The sequence below is a fragment of the Melospiza georgiana genome, chromosome 1 (assembly GCF_028018845.1).
Source record: "Melospiza georgiana isolate bMelGeo1 chromosome 1, bMelGeo1.pri, whole genome shotgun sequence".
Classification (NCBI taxonomy): Eukaryota; Metazoa; Chordata; class Aves; order Passeriformes; family Passerellidae; genus Melospiza; species Melospiza georgiana.
The window spans coordinates 136,643,402-136,660,159 of NC_080430.1; the positions used below are offsets into that span (position 1 = coordinate 136,643,402).

Sequence of the window (16,758 nt, forward strand, 5' to 3'; positions counted from 1 at the left end):
ATGGTGCTGTGGGGTGTGGCCCCATCTATTTATCTTGCTACATTCAGAGGCCTGGCTGGACTTTGCTTTTGGGTATAGAATACAAAAGTAGAGGCTACGTGTGAGAAAAATCTACTCCAGCTCCTCATCTTCCTGCCCTCCTCTCCTGGCACAACTTCACAAATTATTTATATTCTTAACCTTGACACTGAAGAAAGAACTTTTGGTGTATTAGAAATTACGGCTCAGATTGTATTTCACGATCACTTGTTTCTTGTTTTATTCATGCTCTCCCTTTTCTCTTACTCTTTCTTGTTCCTACTTCTCTTCTTCCCTCTCCTTTTTATCCTTGCTTTCTTCCTGTTGTTCCTGTTGCTCAGTTTGCTCTTAGCTTTTGTGTGCATTCTTTTCTGTTTTCTCCTCTGCCTCCCCATAGTTATCCTTTTCCTTGCTACTGGCCTACTGTTACTAAGGTTCCTTATGTTTCTCTCTATCTTTCTCCCTCCTCCCCTTATACTTCTAATCGGTGACCTGGGTTTGTGACCAGCATGGCTCAGAGCAGACAGCAGCTGCTATGTGTATGTTTTACCTTGGGACAGAGGGCAACATAACAAAAGTATTGTCAAAAAATAAATCCCAAAATCTGCAATAGGGAAGCAGATTATATAATTGTTGCCAGCCCTCTGAAAGCATAAACATCTGCTCCAGCTGTCTTTGATTCTGACAAATTAACATGGGAAAGAGTTCACCCTCCAGATGTGACATATAATTTTGGGCTGCTGATTTACTTGCTTGATCTTGTCAAGGGGTTGGGCATGCTCCCTGTTACATCTCATCAAGTAAGCACTTGATAGAGCTGTCTGAAGAACCTTGGTATCTAAACCAGCTACTTCAAAAATAAAGGCTATTTTATAAAAAGCTGGATTTACACTTTCTGGCTCTGCATTGCAAAGTTGCAACCCATGCTCCAATTGTTCATCTCCATCATAAACTTAGACTAATTCTGCAAAGAGAAACCTGTGTCTCCATGTCTTAGCTACACCACATTTGTGAACTACAGTAAATCCTTCATGAGTGCCACAGCTGGGGGATACAGCCTCCCGTGCAGGAGCTCCCACACTGCCAACCTTCTGCATCGACTCGTCAGTCTCAGATGCAGTATTACACAAAAGCTTGAAGCTGTGTTTTAAGTTAAACTCCCAACTACATTCTTTTCTTCTATGGGTTTGTATCTCCTCTCTCTCCCAATCCCCTTTCAGATACCACTGGATGAACAGTTTTGTAAACAAAAAACATTATGCAGAGGCCAAGCCAAGAAGTGGAAAAGCAGGCTTCACAGCTCCTTGGCTGACCAGCACCAAGGCACCATGCCAAAATAAAACACTCACTTTGCAGGCTATATATGACCCTACAGGCAGTGCATTCTGTAGGCCTGTTCTTTAAAGCCTTTCAACTTCTGTAATCACAGGCAAAACTGGAAGCCTAACCAGAATCAGTGGGAAGTTTGTCCAAGTAAAAGCTGAATGAGTGAATTCCATATGTTGCATATTCCGCAATCCTCTGACGAGACCCAAACCATAATGTCTTTCAAAAGAAATTTCTGCTGCATTAGCAGTGAGTTGAAGGTTCAACTGCTTTTAGGAAAGAAATAACTTTATTTGTATGCAGCTGGTTATTTGATATGTATGAAAAAATGACATCACAAAAGAGGGAGAAAATTTTAAATTGTTTCATAAAGAATTATTCATCTATTGCACATCCAGGACTGTCTCAATGAAATCTCAAGATTAGAAATACTGCTGAACTGTTCCATGAATGAGACTATATGAATAATAATACTCTATGAATTGCAATATATAGTTTCACATCCTTTTTTTTGAGAGAGTTGTCAAAGCATTATGGAAGGGGGGAAAATATTCCCCATATTTTAGCATCTTTATATGAATGAGTAAAGCTCACTCTCATTGAAAAGAACCAATTCCCATCTGCCTGCACAAATGCTACCAGGTAATTTTGAACATTTTCTCCGTGCACATATTTAAGTTCATCAATCACACACTGACATAAATTACAAAGTAAAGGCTGAGCCTGCAGCACCAAGTGCTTCAGTGCAGTGACAGAGCTTCCCACAAATTGCTGCTTTGCTACAGCTCAGGTTTGCAGAAAAGTTTGACAGTTCTATCTGCAAGACTACTGTTATGCACAGCTCTTGAGTTCCTTAGACCCAAAAGAAACTAGGGGAAGTATCAGTGCAGAAGACAGTGGCCACACATAAAGAACATCCATCTGGTTTTCTGTGACATCCTACTTTTCTGTTATTGGGGTATTTTTCCTCTTCCCACAATTCCTCCATTCTCAGGGTTGGCAGGCACAAGGAGGCTGCACAAATCGAAGTTGCAACTATTTGTATGGTTTTCACCAGACAGAATGATATGAGAAAGGCGTATATTTACTACAGGTGTTTATTTATTACGTCTTACAAGATGTAAGATGTAATAAATTCTTTCAGGAACTAATTCCACCCTGCAGATTCTTGATTAGTGAAGAAGCAGAATGAATTGCTCTGGTGCACTTAGAAGATGCAGTTTCCAGTGTCACAGTTGTCTCTGTGTGGCATCGCATTCCACTGCAACACTGGCTCCTGTATCTTAGTGTCCTAATTCAGTCCCTCAGATCTGGCTACATTTGAATGTAAAGAAACTAAAGGGTAAAGTAGGATAAGGTATTTGAAAATTACAAGTAACCATCTCTCTATGCCTCTCTAACTAAAATGTAGAGATTATTCTGGGATAAAAAGTTTTGAATAATTTTATGAAACAACATGCATGGGAGAACTCTAATGTGGCACAGAATAGGAAACAGTCACAGTTAAAACTCTCCAACTTCAGAATAGCTTCTTGCTAGAAGCCTGTTTAAGATGCTTTATGAAGAATAAACTGCAGAGTCGTTACCACTAAGTGGAAAGGCATTTTTTCCCTCCCTGTTATACTTGTTATAAATTTGTGGCATACTTACCATAGGAATCACAAAAACAGCATTTAGCATTACACAGGACATGCTGAATACAAAAGCACCACAGAACAGTATATTGAAATGATAGTTTTAATGCACAGGTATTATAAATCAGTTAACTTCATCAGAACTGAAATACATATAAAAGTAAAAAATTCTGGTTACAGGTGAGCTCTCTGCTGTACATATGTATATATTATGACCAATACAAGGCAAAAAGCATCTGATGACAAAGATTGCCATACATCACTTTTATCACAAGGTGGTGCCAGTGACCTACGAGCACATTCACTTTACAAACTTGGACAACATTTTGCTTTGTCACCCGAAAGCTGTTAGTGCACTTTTAACATGTGAAAATAAAGAAAAAATAGCAAAACAGCACAGTAACTCCCCTTCCCCTTGACTCACAAACTGCTGCATTTCTTCACTCAAAATATCACTTTAGCCTGCCCTGGAAGTTTTCAACAGGCATTAGCTGCACTTCTCTAAGTTATACCAGTTCTTGCCATGGTCCTGTCTAAAACATTTAGTTTAAAAAGAATAGGGCACACTGAGAATTAGATGTTGTTGATATGCTATTTTAACTCCCTAAGCTTGAGGAACATGGGAGCAATTCTCTAATAAGAGGTAATGAAATCTCTACCATAGAAACTCAGAATTTATGTATAGAATGCAGACAGAACAACAGGTTTTCTTTTACATGCAGCAGATACTTAGTATAGCGATACATACTAACACACTTAAATGCACTTCCATGGCAACTTAAAATGGAATTGGTAACACATGACACAGGTGCAGCATTTTATCTTTGGCAGACAGCTCAGAGGAACTTCAGTAGTATCCCGTACTTCTATCAGTAGTACTCCTATCATCCACTACAATTAATGCAAAGTATTAATATTGCATCCAGTTCTCTGTGTACATGAAGCAGACAGCTGTGAAACAGTTTACTCTTCCAAAATCATTCACTCTCAATTTGCAGCAGTGTGATTTAGGTTTATTATAGTAACTTCCTTGATCTCAACATTTTGAGTTGCATATGTGATATGACACTTCATTGTAATTTATACATAAAGTAGTAACAGATTTTAACTACACTGATAAAAAGATGATTACAGATTTTTTTAACATAAATATATGAATTACATTTTTAAAAAGGAAAGAGCTTGGCTTAACATGAAACAAACTCTCTTCCTTAACATTTCACTACTTGATAGTATTTAGGATCCCCTTCCACCAAGAAAAATGGAGTGGAGATAATATATCCATTCATGATTGATTGATAAACGTCAACTGTCTACAAAGCATTTGGTATGTCTTGTGTAATATAATCTCAATAGATATATCCTTCACCCATCAACGTTAATGTGAATTCAGACTTTCTACAGGATTATACATGTAAAACACACAAAAAAATCCCAACAAAAAACAAACAAACAAACAAAAAAAAAAAAAAAAAAAAACAAACAAAAAACCAAACCAAAACAAAAAAAGCAGCACACTATGCAGCTCCAGCAGCTAAAAGTCAATACACTATGACCTGGTGAAATCTTGAGTGTCCAAGTGTGCTAAATTTAGCAGTAGCCCATTCTGTTCTTACATACTAGAGCCAGACCATCCACATGAGATAAGTTGGATGTCTAACTCTAAACCACTTCAAAGGTGAAACTGCAAAATTAATGTTCAAGATTGGCATTTCAGAAGTGATAAATGTGACCTTTCCATCCACTTATGTTACACACAGTGACAGGCTCAGAGGAGATCCTCAGCAAGGAGTATGCAGCTGGATGTCAAGAAACTTTCATTTATTCACTAAGCAAACACATGATTTACACTTGGTATAAAAGATGAAGGGAAAACTCAACCCAAGTAAATAAATCAGAAATGTTTTGCCCTAGAGAAATGCAGTACAATTATAGGATTAGGGCTTGAGAGACTTGACTTTCTTGAGTCTTCCTAAAAGGAGAGAAAAAGGGAATATCGGATTTTTTGTAGGCACTTTTCATTAGTGGGCTCGTGGAAAAGCAACATGACTCAAAATATGACAAAAGTAAATACAAGTAGTAATTTGAAGAACTTGCTTTACCTCAAAATATGCAGTTCTAAATCAGAGAAAACTTTTAAACTAAAAACCAAATTCCTACTTCACAAAAATCCCTTTAAATATCAATAGTCATGACTGTTTTATGGGGGGGGGGGGGGGTATGGAACTCCAAAATAAAACCACAAAACCCCTACCAAAATAAATCTGGAATTTCCATTTTCCAGTACACTGCACATTGGAACACTTACAGCCTTTACAGTAGTAGCCTCATAGGCCAGTACTACCATGCTGAGATGTCAGAGGTTTACCTTAATTCACCCTACTTATTCCCATACTACCTTAAGAGAAGGCATAGTATAAAAGAATATATACTTTAATGACTTCTTTGGCTTATGTTCACACAGCCCTGAATCCCAGGCATTGCCCAAAGGCACTGAAGTAGCAAAGAAGAAACAGCTGTGCAAGGAGGGCCTTTACACTCTGTGGCACTTGTCTGAATATGAAACACCTGTATCAAAATTGTGTTATGGTGGCTTAATAGAAACTCTTTTTTCCACTCCTTTCAAAATCAAATGCATCCATTTAAGCACACTCTCTCAAATCAACATGAAACTTAAATACCATTACATTTTTGGCCCTTTAAAGGCACACTTGGCAAAGTGATTTGTAGGCAAAAGCTAACATCTGGCATCGTGATACAGAGGCATGAGTACACATATACAGAAGTATATTGAGAACCAAAGTCTGTAGATACAGCAAGTAAAGCAAGCACAAAGTCTTTCCTCTGCTCAGCCCATTCATTTTGCAGCAGGATTCTTAGGAGGCTGAAGTTTGTAGGTGCTGAAGTAGTTCACCACTTGCTGAGGGACTTCTGCCAGGACACACTGAGCCAGAGCTTCTTTGGGAGACTTATAAAAAAAGAACACCAAGCATCAGTTTCCACTAACTGCTAATGAAGATTCTAAGGCAAATAATAAGCACCTCCTCTAGGAGGCCAATTTAAAGTCTGAAATTTTACAGAGGATTTACACAGTGCCCTTGTATGACAGACAGACAGAAGCTTCCCTCTTACCTTCTCACTCCTGTTACCATGAATCAGATGGCTGTCTTGTGCCATCTGAAGTAACAGGAGCTGAGTAAAGGGCTGCCAAGTCTGAACACACCTTTTGTCACACAAAATATGCAGTGCAGATATCAGACTTCAGCCATGTAAACATACTTCCACTATCTGCTTAAGATGACCCTTCAGGGATTTGTCAAAATCATCTGCAATCTTTTGCATCAAGTCTCATCCACAATAACTATGGATGAGCAGCTATGAGTATTTCTATGGAGCAGCTCTTCTGTAGATACTGTTTTTACTGTAAGACTAAATATCCATAAGAAAAAAAATCTCTTTCTCTAGAAACTGAAAGCATGTGAATATAGAATATACTGAGCAATGACCCTAGTTAATCTACATCCAAGCGCATTACTTGATATGCATATTCTGTATTGATTTTGCTTTCTCATTTCAGTTTGCCTGAAATACTCAGATTGAACTAAGAATTTCTATTAAAAGTAAAAATATAAAAGCAAAATAAGAAGTTGTAAGGGGTATTATTAACAAGTTAATACGAAGACATGAAACAAAATTAGAATATATATTAGGATGGAAATAAAAATATTGATATTATTTGCCCATCCTGAGGAAATTTGGGTGGGTCTTAAGTCAACTATTTTCAACATTATGACGCTTAAAATTTGACTTCCATTGGCCTACACATACATTCTTGGATTTTACAGAAATTAAAGAATACCAGGACTTCATTCTTTCACCACCTTTTTCTGGTATTTACTTTTATGAAAATGAAAACTACCACTACTACCATGGTCACACAGAGTTTCTACTGATTTTGACCTCCCTGATTATAACTTAGCCTTGAATTTTAATACTGCACTAATTTGTGAGACTAATTCACATTCATAAATGGGCATCCACAATAAAAATAAAAATTACCATAAGAAAAAAGTAATAGTAAGTTTTTCCTCACAAATAAAAAAACCTATCCATTCATTTAATCAAGTCTGAGGGAGTTTACAAGGGTCATTCAGGTGCAGAAACTAGCCAGAAATGCAGTGCTGGAAGTAGAACTGAGGGATTTGGGGTTTTTTTTTTTGTATTTGATAAAGACTTGTCTTAAGAGTACATATTGGATACACCACACAAAAGCTTAGGATTAGATGCAGGACATCCTAGCAAGCCCAGCATACTTCTACAATATTTATTAAGCATATCAGTAAGATTACTTACATTTTGGAACTTCCTGAATGGCACAAATTGGACAATGTCTCTGACAGCTGGTTCTCCTGATGAGGACCTAAGAACTCCATCGTCACCATCAAGAAACTCCATGGCATCAAAGTCTGCTCCTCCCACACCAACAATGATAATGGACATGGGCAACTTGGAGGCATTAACTATGGCAGTTCGAGTTTGGTCAAGGTCTGTTATCACACCATCCGTTATGATCAGAAGTATAAAGTATTGCTGTCAAACCAATAAACACTGTGTTATGACAAAGAAACAGCAATCATTTAGCCATGCACACTTAGAAAAACCCACATACAGATACACATACAAACTCACAACACTACACAGTGTTGTCACTTTGGCACGTTCAGTGCGCTCACTGAATTTTACAATCAAACGTCTAATTTGTGGTCAGGCTTCATCTACACAATCTGGAAAATCTTGTAAGGACAATATAATCTTTTATAAAAGGTGTCAATAAGCAGCCACCATTCAAAACTCCAGTGGTATCACCCTTCTTTCCTCCAAAATCCCCAGACAAACCAACAGTTAACCTATTTTCCCATTATTTGTTCTGAGATAGAAGGCAGTTTACTGAGGTTTTGGAAAGGTAACACCTTTGAAACTTGTATTTTTTTCTTTTCTGGTCCATCAATACCTTTATGAAACACTACCATTTACTTCATTTATTGTATCCAGAAAGTCCTAAACCACACCTTTCAGTGCTGAAACACACAGCCATTTCCAAATTCCTCTAATTATGTTTTCTAGTTGCTTCATGAAGTTAATTATCAAGGTATCTTTGTAGTACATCAGTAACTTAATTAACTACCACCTGAGTTGCTTCCACTATTCTGTCGGGGCTTCTAAAAGTTGGCATCCTCGCTTCTGTTCTGGATTGGAACACCAAAAATGAGCTAGAAGTACCAAGTCTGGAAATTAGCAAACACTTCTTGAATTTCCAGTGTTCCCTCACTTCATTTCATATGATTACTGAATAGCATAAATTCAAGTCCCCAAAGATTCCCCCCATTATTCCTGGAAGTCGCTCTTCACTACTTTCCTTCCCATCTGCCTTCATCTGCCTTCAAATAACTGTTCTTCCCTTATCTTGTATTTTTCCTTGCTTTCTGCCAGTCTGCTCCCCCACGTCAGCAAGAACATCTATAAAGCAGTTATGACCACAGAAAGCTATAAGCAACTATAGCAGGATAGCACATCACACTGGATTTATTTCTCTCTTCTCATACTTCCTCCATATTGGGAAAAAAAAACCAGCATCAGAATCAAAAGCCAACCCCAAATCACTATGATATGTATTAAATGTCAAGGTAGCAAATTGTCTTCAATACATCCTTTCAGGCAGGAAAAACAAATCTCTTGCTAGGCATACTACATAAAAGTTAAAAAAAAACCCAAAGAAAAACAAAACCAACAAGAGGTTTGCTCCTTTCCTGACATATAGACATACATACATATACGTATATTTATACATACATTTTTATTTTTTTTTTACAGCTACTAGTGAAGAACTACCAGGGTAAAACCTTAGCAGCCTCATGGCATATGAAAATCCATAGCTCCTTTTCAAATTGGTTTCCACAGATAAATTTACATTTTAAATAGCTAATTTTATTTCCTGATTTTACAGGACATCCAATACACCAGTATTTGTTGTCATCCGTGATTTAGGATTTTGTGAACTTCCATGCATTATCAACATGACTGAATACTCAAGACTTGGTCTTCAGAATTTCTATTTTTAATATGGTCAACAACTCATGTATAAAATGTTAATATGAAGGAGGGCACAGCCCATACAGCACCTAAACGTTTATAGTACAGGTAATTATCCGTGTTGGTACCTATGTGTCAGGAGCTATACCATCCACTTCTTCACTACCTTAGTTAATCCTCTCTCCCAGCTATCTAATGTGAAACAAGGGCTAGTTGAATTTTTTTCTTAGCTGAGGTTAAATCACTGTCTTAGATATAAAGGCCTAAATTAGACTTTAGCAACTGTATAGCACTGCAAGAGCTTTCAACAGAAGATACCATAAAGGTGTTGTGTACTTCTCAGTTTCTATTTCAAATCTGAAGAGTTTATTTATTTAATTGGTTAAGAGGACTGTTATGTACAATCTGCAAAAAACAACTAGCTTTTCTCTTGTTTTAAGGGTAACAAGCATTTATTCACAAGGTAAAGGCCAACTGTCAAATGAATACACTCACAAATTTTAAAGAGAAAAAAAGTATTTCTAAACAAGAAGGACAATGAAAAAAGTAGAGAAACAACGACTACCATAAAGAACTTACAGATGCTGTTTGCTGCTGAGTAGCTGCAGCAGCAAATCTTGCCACATGATTTATAATTGGAGAAAAATTTGTTGGTCCATATAACTTCACTTGAGGAAGACAGGCTCGATATGCATCAACAATGCCTTGGATCCCTAGAGAACAGAAACAGATCTTTCGTTTTTTTTAATATTAGATTTAGGGTATTTTGAAGCACCTGATTTTTCTAAAGCTGTATAAATCAGTTACCTGAGGTGATTTCGCAAAGATTTAAAACAAACCATGGTGGGAAAAAAAAGCCATGAGGGATGGAAGCTTTCCCTTTGACCAATGCTTAAGGCACATACATAACATGATTGGCCTTGTGTGAACAGACAGGCCACATACTCTGTGCTCAAGGGTGTGAAACAACTACAGCAATTCTCTTCACCTGGCAGCTTGTGCTGGTTGGTAGTCTGATCAGAGAGGCCACACTGAACAGGCATTAGCAGCACCACACTCAAACCAGACAACTCCACCCCAGCAGCTAAGTAGCATAAAGTGTCTTGACAGCACAAGAGAACTGTTCCCAGCCCTGTGCCCTGCCTGTTTAAACCACTTCTTTAACAAATCATTACAGAAGACAGATGCAATGCTATTTCACCTAAGTAAGAAATTGGTTATAAAATTTTTGCTGCTACAGGACGAAACAAATTAATTAATTACAACAACAAGCTTCAGTTCACTTTTCAAGTGTCTTGATGCTGTCAACTTAGGTATTTTATTCTCTAGGTCTGATGTTACTTTCTCAAACTTACCATTACAGAATGGGTTTGAAGGATTAAAATTTATTGGGAACTCATGAGATACCTGTGAAGACACAGAAAACATAGTCAGGACTGCATATACAATCTCCTCCTGAAGTAAGTGCTTTCAGCTGTCTTAGGTAGTGAATTTACACATTCCATTACCTGAAAGGAGGGAGGAATTTGTGCACCAAATCCAAAGGCTGGAAACATCTTATCTCTAAAGAAGCAATTTTAAAGAAAACAAAGTCAGTACCCTTCCATTAAAAGCTGCCATAGATCAGTAAGTGTAGTTATCAGTGCTGCTTTTCATCATTAAAAATGTTATTTAAGAGGCAAAATTAAACAGAAGTTCCTCACTGTAATTGTTTCTGGGACCCAAAGTAGTCTTAAATACCGAACTGGCAAGAATGCAAGCATATATTCAAATCAGTGCTGCTCTTTTCATCCATTATGAAAAGCCCTGCTGGTCTGCAGTAGACACGAGCCTACACTTGCAATTATATGATGGTATTTTAGTTCTATAACTTAGCTCACAAGTTGCATTCCAGTATATCTGCAGGCATATTCAACACTGGTTTAAAAAGCTACCACAAGTGTCTATACATATGTGAAAACATGATCCAAATAAAAATCTAACACTTACGTATCATAATCCTGAACAACCATCCCGACAGACCAAATGGCTGTTAAGTATTCATTAACTCCATTGGGGCTGAGGTAATGCAGAGAGTCCGGAGAGCGAGGGTCTCCATTGGAGCCTGTAAAATCTATCCCCACCTGCCAAATGCAGCAGTCATATCTCATTGCTCTTAAAGGTTAAATTATGCTTCTTATCTCTGGCAAAGCCAAAGTGAAAACCATGAAAGAGTAGTAAACACGACATCTACAATTCTAACAGGCACAGTACTTGGATGCAGGTTTCTTGGAATATTAACACTCTTCAAACAATGTCCCAACAAAACCCTCAAAAGCTCTGCATCTCTCCAGAAGGGCCAAAATTACTTTCATCTGAATCACAGAATGGTTTCGCTTGGAAGAGGCCTTCAAGATCATCCAGTTCTAACCTCCCTGCCATGGGCAAAGACAGCTTTCACATGACCAGGTTGCTGAAAGCCCCATCCAACTTGGACTTGAACACTTTCAGAGATGGGGCATCTGCAGCTTTTCTGGGCACACTGTCAGGCTTTCACTGTGTTTGCTTTCAGTTACTATTCACAGCAGCTCTTCAAAATCTGGTAAATTAATTTAATTCTGTATCTTGATACACACACACACACACACCTTCCTTCTCAGAAGTACAACTAGTCAGGCTCCACAGAAGCCTCTCTGACTTCAACAGGTCTTTTTTGCTTTGGTGATGAAGCATGTTAATAAGGTGAAGATATCGTACTGTTAGTTGTGATGAATTTGGTTCACAAATTACATAACTTAAGGGTTCTAACCCATATGATGACCTCTGTGTGCTGCTTTCAAAGAACAGTAAATTTCTCACTGATCTCCACCCACACAACTTAGCTAGTTCCTAATGAACATAACCATAGGTTCAGAACCATTTGCCAAGTGTAAAGACTATTTTTTTCTGAACAGACTAGAAGCACTCTGGCAAAATAGCATCCTGCTCTATGCTACAGAACAAAAATGAAGTTGACAAGGAAAAAAATACAATAATCAAATAAAGTACACAGCCAATCAATTCTATACTTCAATTTGCTCCAAAACTCAAAAAGTATTCATATAAATGATTTAACTTACGGTGAAATTCAGCTGACACCCACCCATGATGTAATCAAGGAATGTGCACTCTACAATAATCTAAAAATAGAAGACAGAAATTTTAGTTTTTTCAATGGGAGAAAACCCAGCTAATATTATTGTAGCAACTTCTAAGGTTCCAAATATGCTGTTTTTACCCATTAAAAGCATTAGTTTTGCCCTAGAGCTATCCCACCCTTTCACTGCAACCAGGATATCTGCAACACATGCCACCATATGGCTGCATGACAGCATCAGAATCAGGCCTTCAACAAAACTATAGACATACACCAAAGCAGCTCCAAAACAACTTTCATTTATAAAATAACACATTATGACAGAGTTTTTTACTTTGCCATAAAACAGCGAGTTGGGAAATGCAGTGGTTCAGAAATTACTTAATTCGTTAAGTGACCTTTCTTCTCAAGATAAAGTGAAGGGACAAGGGGGGACAGGTATGTAATTCAGCTCTCAATTTGTCTTCTTGTACAAACCAGAGTCCCTTAAATATTTTCTGTATGTGGAACTTTCAGACATTTTAAAGTTTCTTACAATTTGAGGATGAAGAGTTGTTACAACTTAACACTTAAAACCAGAATAATTCCAGAATATATTACTGACCTCACAATGCTTAACGCTCACGATGCCAGAGTTTTTATAGTTCTTTTTCTTCTGTCTTTTCTTTTCATTGATGCACTCAAATTCAACCTGCATGAATGCAAACAAATGCAACAAAAATATTATCATATCATTTATGTAACAAGTTTAATCATCTTTTATTTCAGGATTCATACTTTGGGCTTATATTCAAAATGAAGTTCATTTCATAATCCAGCAAAATTAAACCCAGACTGCCCAATATCAGCAAGAAAAAACCATTCTCAAGATAGAAATCCTCTTTTATCCAAAACTCTACAAACGCATTTGTTTTGACAAATGTATTTCAAACAAAGAAAGAAATTCTGTACCATTCTCCCTCTGAGGATTCTGCTAACAACTTTCTTTTTGCTAAAGACATAGCAATTCAAACAAAGCATCAGTGTTTCCAGAACCTGTGGCTGCAATTACTATTATTCTTATTATTTAGTATAAATACAACACTCAAAATATTAGGAAAGTACAAGCATGCACTCTTGTATATAGATTCCAGTATTTCTAATGCAGAAATAGTTCTGGAGGTTTTACAGGACTAAAGGAAAATATGGTAAAACATATTGATAACACAGATATCTATAAAACAAATACTTTTATGTTATTTTTGCTATGCTAACTTTTGTCATCCACATGTAAACCTTGCCTATTGAAAGACTTGGAAACTATTATAGTTCGTAAGATAGGAAGGGTAGTATCACTTTAGAAAAAAGCCACCTAATGTAACATAGCTGCATTTTTGTGCAGTGGCATAAATACTGAATTTTCTCATATTCACTGAAGTATATATAATAGTTAATAAGTGCCACATTTGGCATAAAGGATTAAATAATATTTGAAAAAAATACTACAAGCTTTGGTCTTTTAGCTGTAGTTAAATTTGTGCTGCATTCTGTCTTTTGACCATCCAGGGTTTTTTTATTTCTGTATTTTTATGATTAGTGATTTTTTTTTGTGCTGATGGTAGGACATTTAGATACATAATAATAAACTGTAACCACAACACTAATCCTAGGAAAATGGATGAACAATGCAAATGCTGTTTAAGCCTCAACTACAATAGCAATGTCAAGGCATGACCTAGCCCAACTTGGAGGTCACCCATGGCCAGGTGACCCAGGTTTTGCTGCAATATGAATGAAATAGCTTATCAAGAACACCCAGGCACCTTAGACTGTGTAACACTTACAGGTGATGACCGAGATGCTTCCTTCAGTTTTGACATCGTTGTTTGAAAACTTCCTATGAGATCATGAGACCCATCACCATCGTAGTCATAGCACTCAACCTAAAATGCAGCATTACTTAGTGTAAGTAACACAAATGGCCCTACAAAAACAATGAACACTGAAATGGCAAACCTGAACATCCCAATCCCTGTATCTTTTATATCACAGAGTTTTTCTTGCATTGAAGTTTTAGAACTGCATAGGGTTGCACTTAAAAAACATTAAAATTGGGTAGATGCCAATACACTCAGTCTTGAATCTAATCTTCTACTCAAGTGAAGGAGAGATGAGAATACTAAGTAGTGTCAGGTCTTACATGAGCAAGTAACATCAATTATATTGAAGAACTATGTTTTGAGAGTGATGGGGTGTTGGGAAGAGTAGGAAAACCACACAGGGTTTTTTACATTCATCATGAATCTGAGCATCCAGCTAAAAATTTAGTAAATCAGTTATGTAAGCAATCACAAGAGTTTTAGTAACACTTTTATGTTACTTCATTAATCTTCAAAATAACACAGAATTCATAAACATATGAAGGTTCAGCCCTGAAGCTAGACACAATATATGAATTTTTATTTTTTAAGATTAGAAAACTTAAACAGTGGATCTGTTAAACTTTGATCTACACTTCATGGATCTGAATGTGAACTAAAAATCTCTTTTCTTACAGTGAGAGTTGAATGATAAGCTTTATTATTTAATCAATGCCCTCTTCTAACAGCCCAATCTGCCAAAGAAGGCAGAAGTGAAAAACAGGTTTTTTTTTTCTCTTTGAAAATGTGATCAATGTACCTTTCTACATAAAAAGCTGGTTATTTATCTATAAAAGCTTATGTGAATTTCATCCACTTCTGATATTTAATTTCAGTTCAGCAACACAGACATGAGTGCTAACTTAATCAAACCACATAAAAATATACTAAAATAATTTAATAATTATGATGATAAATAGAAACAATAATAAATCAAGAGTCAAGTAGGTATCCCACATTACTTGGAATCAAAATGCAAGCTTCAACAAAAATTCAGAGAATGTATGGCTTAAACTGCACAGCTATTTGCATGTCCATCTTTCAGGTCTAAAAATATTGTAACTTACATTCAAGAATCAATTTAACTGATTACTTGAGCATTTCAGATAGAAATAAAAATGCAAAACAAACAACTTCAACACACACTTGAGATTCTGAAAGAAATTAAATTTCTGACAACAAACAGGAATATTGAAGCACAAAACATGATGGGTAGATTGGGAATTCTTCTGCACAGAACATACCTCTATCTTGCAGTTTGCACTACTACAACATTTTGAATTCACTAATAAATAAAAAAATGCATGCACATGCACTGAACAGCACCTTAAATTATACAAGCAGCCAAAGAACCAACAGGCTAATTAATGTTCATGGCAAATGCTATGTAAATTCTTCTGAATGCCATAAATTATGCCAATCAAATACTCAGCAAAGTGCTTCAGTAGCTGAAATTTAAAATGTAACATATTTCCTGACCCAATAGTTCTGATACCTGCTAGCACAGCTGGTAAATATATCTCCTTTTTATTTCAAAGGCATAAAAATTTGTCTTGCTTGATATGTTTGACCCATTTAAGCCAATTTTTAATATTTATTCCAGACAAGAGAGAAGCATTTCCTTTCTTTCCATATATGCCCTCCTGGACATGCAATAGCAGTAGGGAACAATGTGATTGAACATATTTTTCCCAGCAGAATTAGGCATGCATGCTCCAGATGAAAGACTCACATTTGAGACACAGAAAAACTTCACTGACTGCAAACACACTCAAATGGTGGAAGATAACCATGAATCCAGAAGATAAAGGATCAACTTGGTTTGTGCACTGCTGGGCATACACAAACTAAGCCTTTCAAGAGGTGAAAAGCCACTCATAGAAAAATTGCTGGCGTTACTTACTATGCCAAACAGCCCATTACACATGCAACTGTATGCATATAAAAGTGTTAAAGGCATTGTTTAATCTTTCAATAACATTCCATAATACAATCCTGACTACATTCTAATGTTTGAAGTGATAGATCCTGCATTTCTAAGTTAAGGCATAATCAAACAGCCTGTCTGCAAGTCTATAACAATTCCAAGTCAAGTCTATTTCCTCTGGATATAAACCTGCAGTTCCCAGGTAAGATTTCAAAAAACAGGTGACAGAGCTGAGAGTAACTCTTCACAGATACATTTAGATCAATGGTCTATAGCTTTAGTATGGCTGTTTACTGAAAAGGAGAAATATATTTATAGTATATGGAGATGTAAGAGCTATTACAGCTGTTTTGGGGACAAGGGAAGCAGAAAGAGATGAGATGGAAAAAACATAGAAGCAGCAAGGGAAGAAGGTTCTGGGCTTGTAAAGTTGTTCATTACTCTCCTCCATAAATATGTATTTAAATCCATTCAGGTGCTGGTAACACCCAGATCCCCGTGGCTGTTAAGGATTTTCCAGGACTGCCTCAAGCCATATGACTAATATCCATTACATGCAAATCATGCTCTAAATTTCCTTTCCCAGAAGAAGAACATCAAATATAGAAGTTTGCTGCATTTGGGTTTTCAGATTTCTTTTTCAAATGCTAAAATACCAGCTTTCTAACATGATCATAATAGCCTATAAATGGCATTTTGTTTGGCTGTTTAGCCTCAGTTCCACCCCTAAAGGTAATTTATGAAGAAAAA

At 36.7% G+C, this 16,758-nt stretch overlaps 1 protein-coding gene across 2 annotated transcripts in view; it reads right to left on the bottom strand.

Moving 5' to 3' along the window:
• Nucleotides 1–3,067: 3,067 nt before the first annotated feature.
• CPNE3 (copine 3) overlaps nt 3,068–16,758 on the bottom strand; it is a 28,961-nt gene continuing 15,270 nt past the window's right edge. For both annotated transcript variants that reach the window (XM_058021006.1, XM_058020997.1), the window contains 9 exons: nt 14,007–14,105; nt 12,788–12,874; nt 12,167–12,226; nt 11,058–11,191; nt 10,577–10,631; nt 10,424–10,475; nt 9,648–9,781; nt 7,332–7,568; nt 3,068–5,946 (listed from right to left, as the gene is read on the bottom strand). In XM_058021006.1, coding sequence (XP_057876989.1) covers nt 5,836–5,946; nt 7,332–7,568; nt 9,648–9,781; nt 10,424–10,475; nt 10,577–10,631; nt 11,058–11,191; nt 12,167–12,226; nt 12,788–12,874; nt 14,007–14,105 — 969 coding nt within the window. In that variant the 3' untranslated portion in view covers nt 3,068–5,835. The remainder of the gene's footprint in view (nt 5,947–7,331; nt 7,569–9,647; nt 9,782–10,423; nt 10,476–10,576; nt 10,632–11,057; nt 11,192–12,166; nt 12,227–12,787; nt 12,875–14,006; nt 14,106–16,758) is intronic.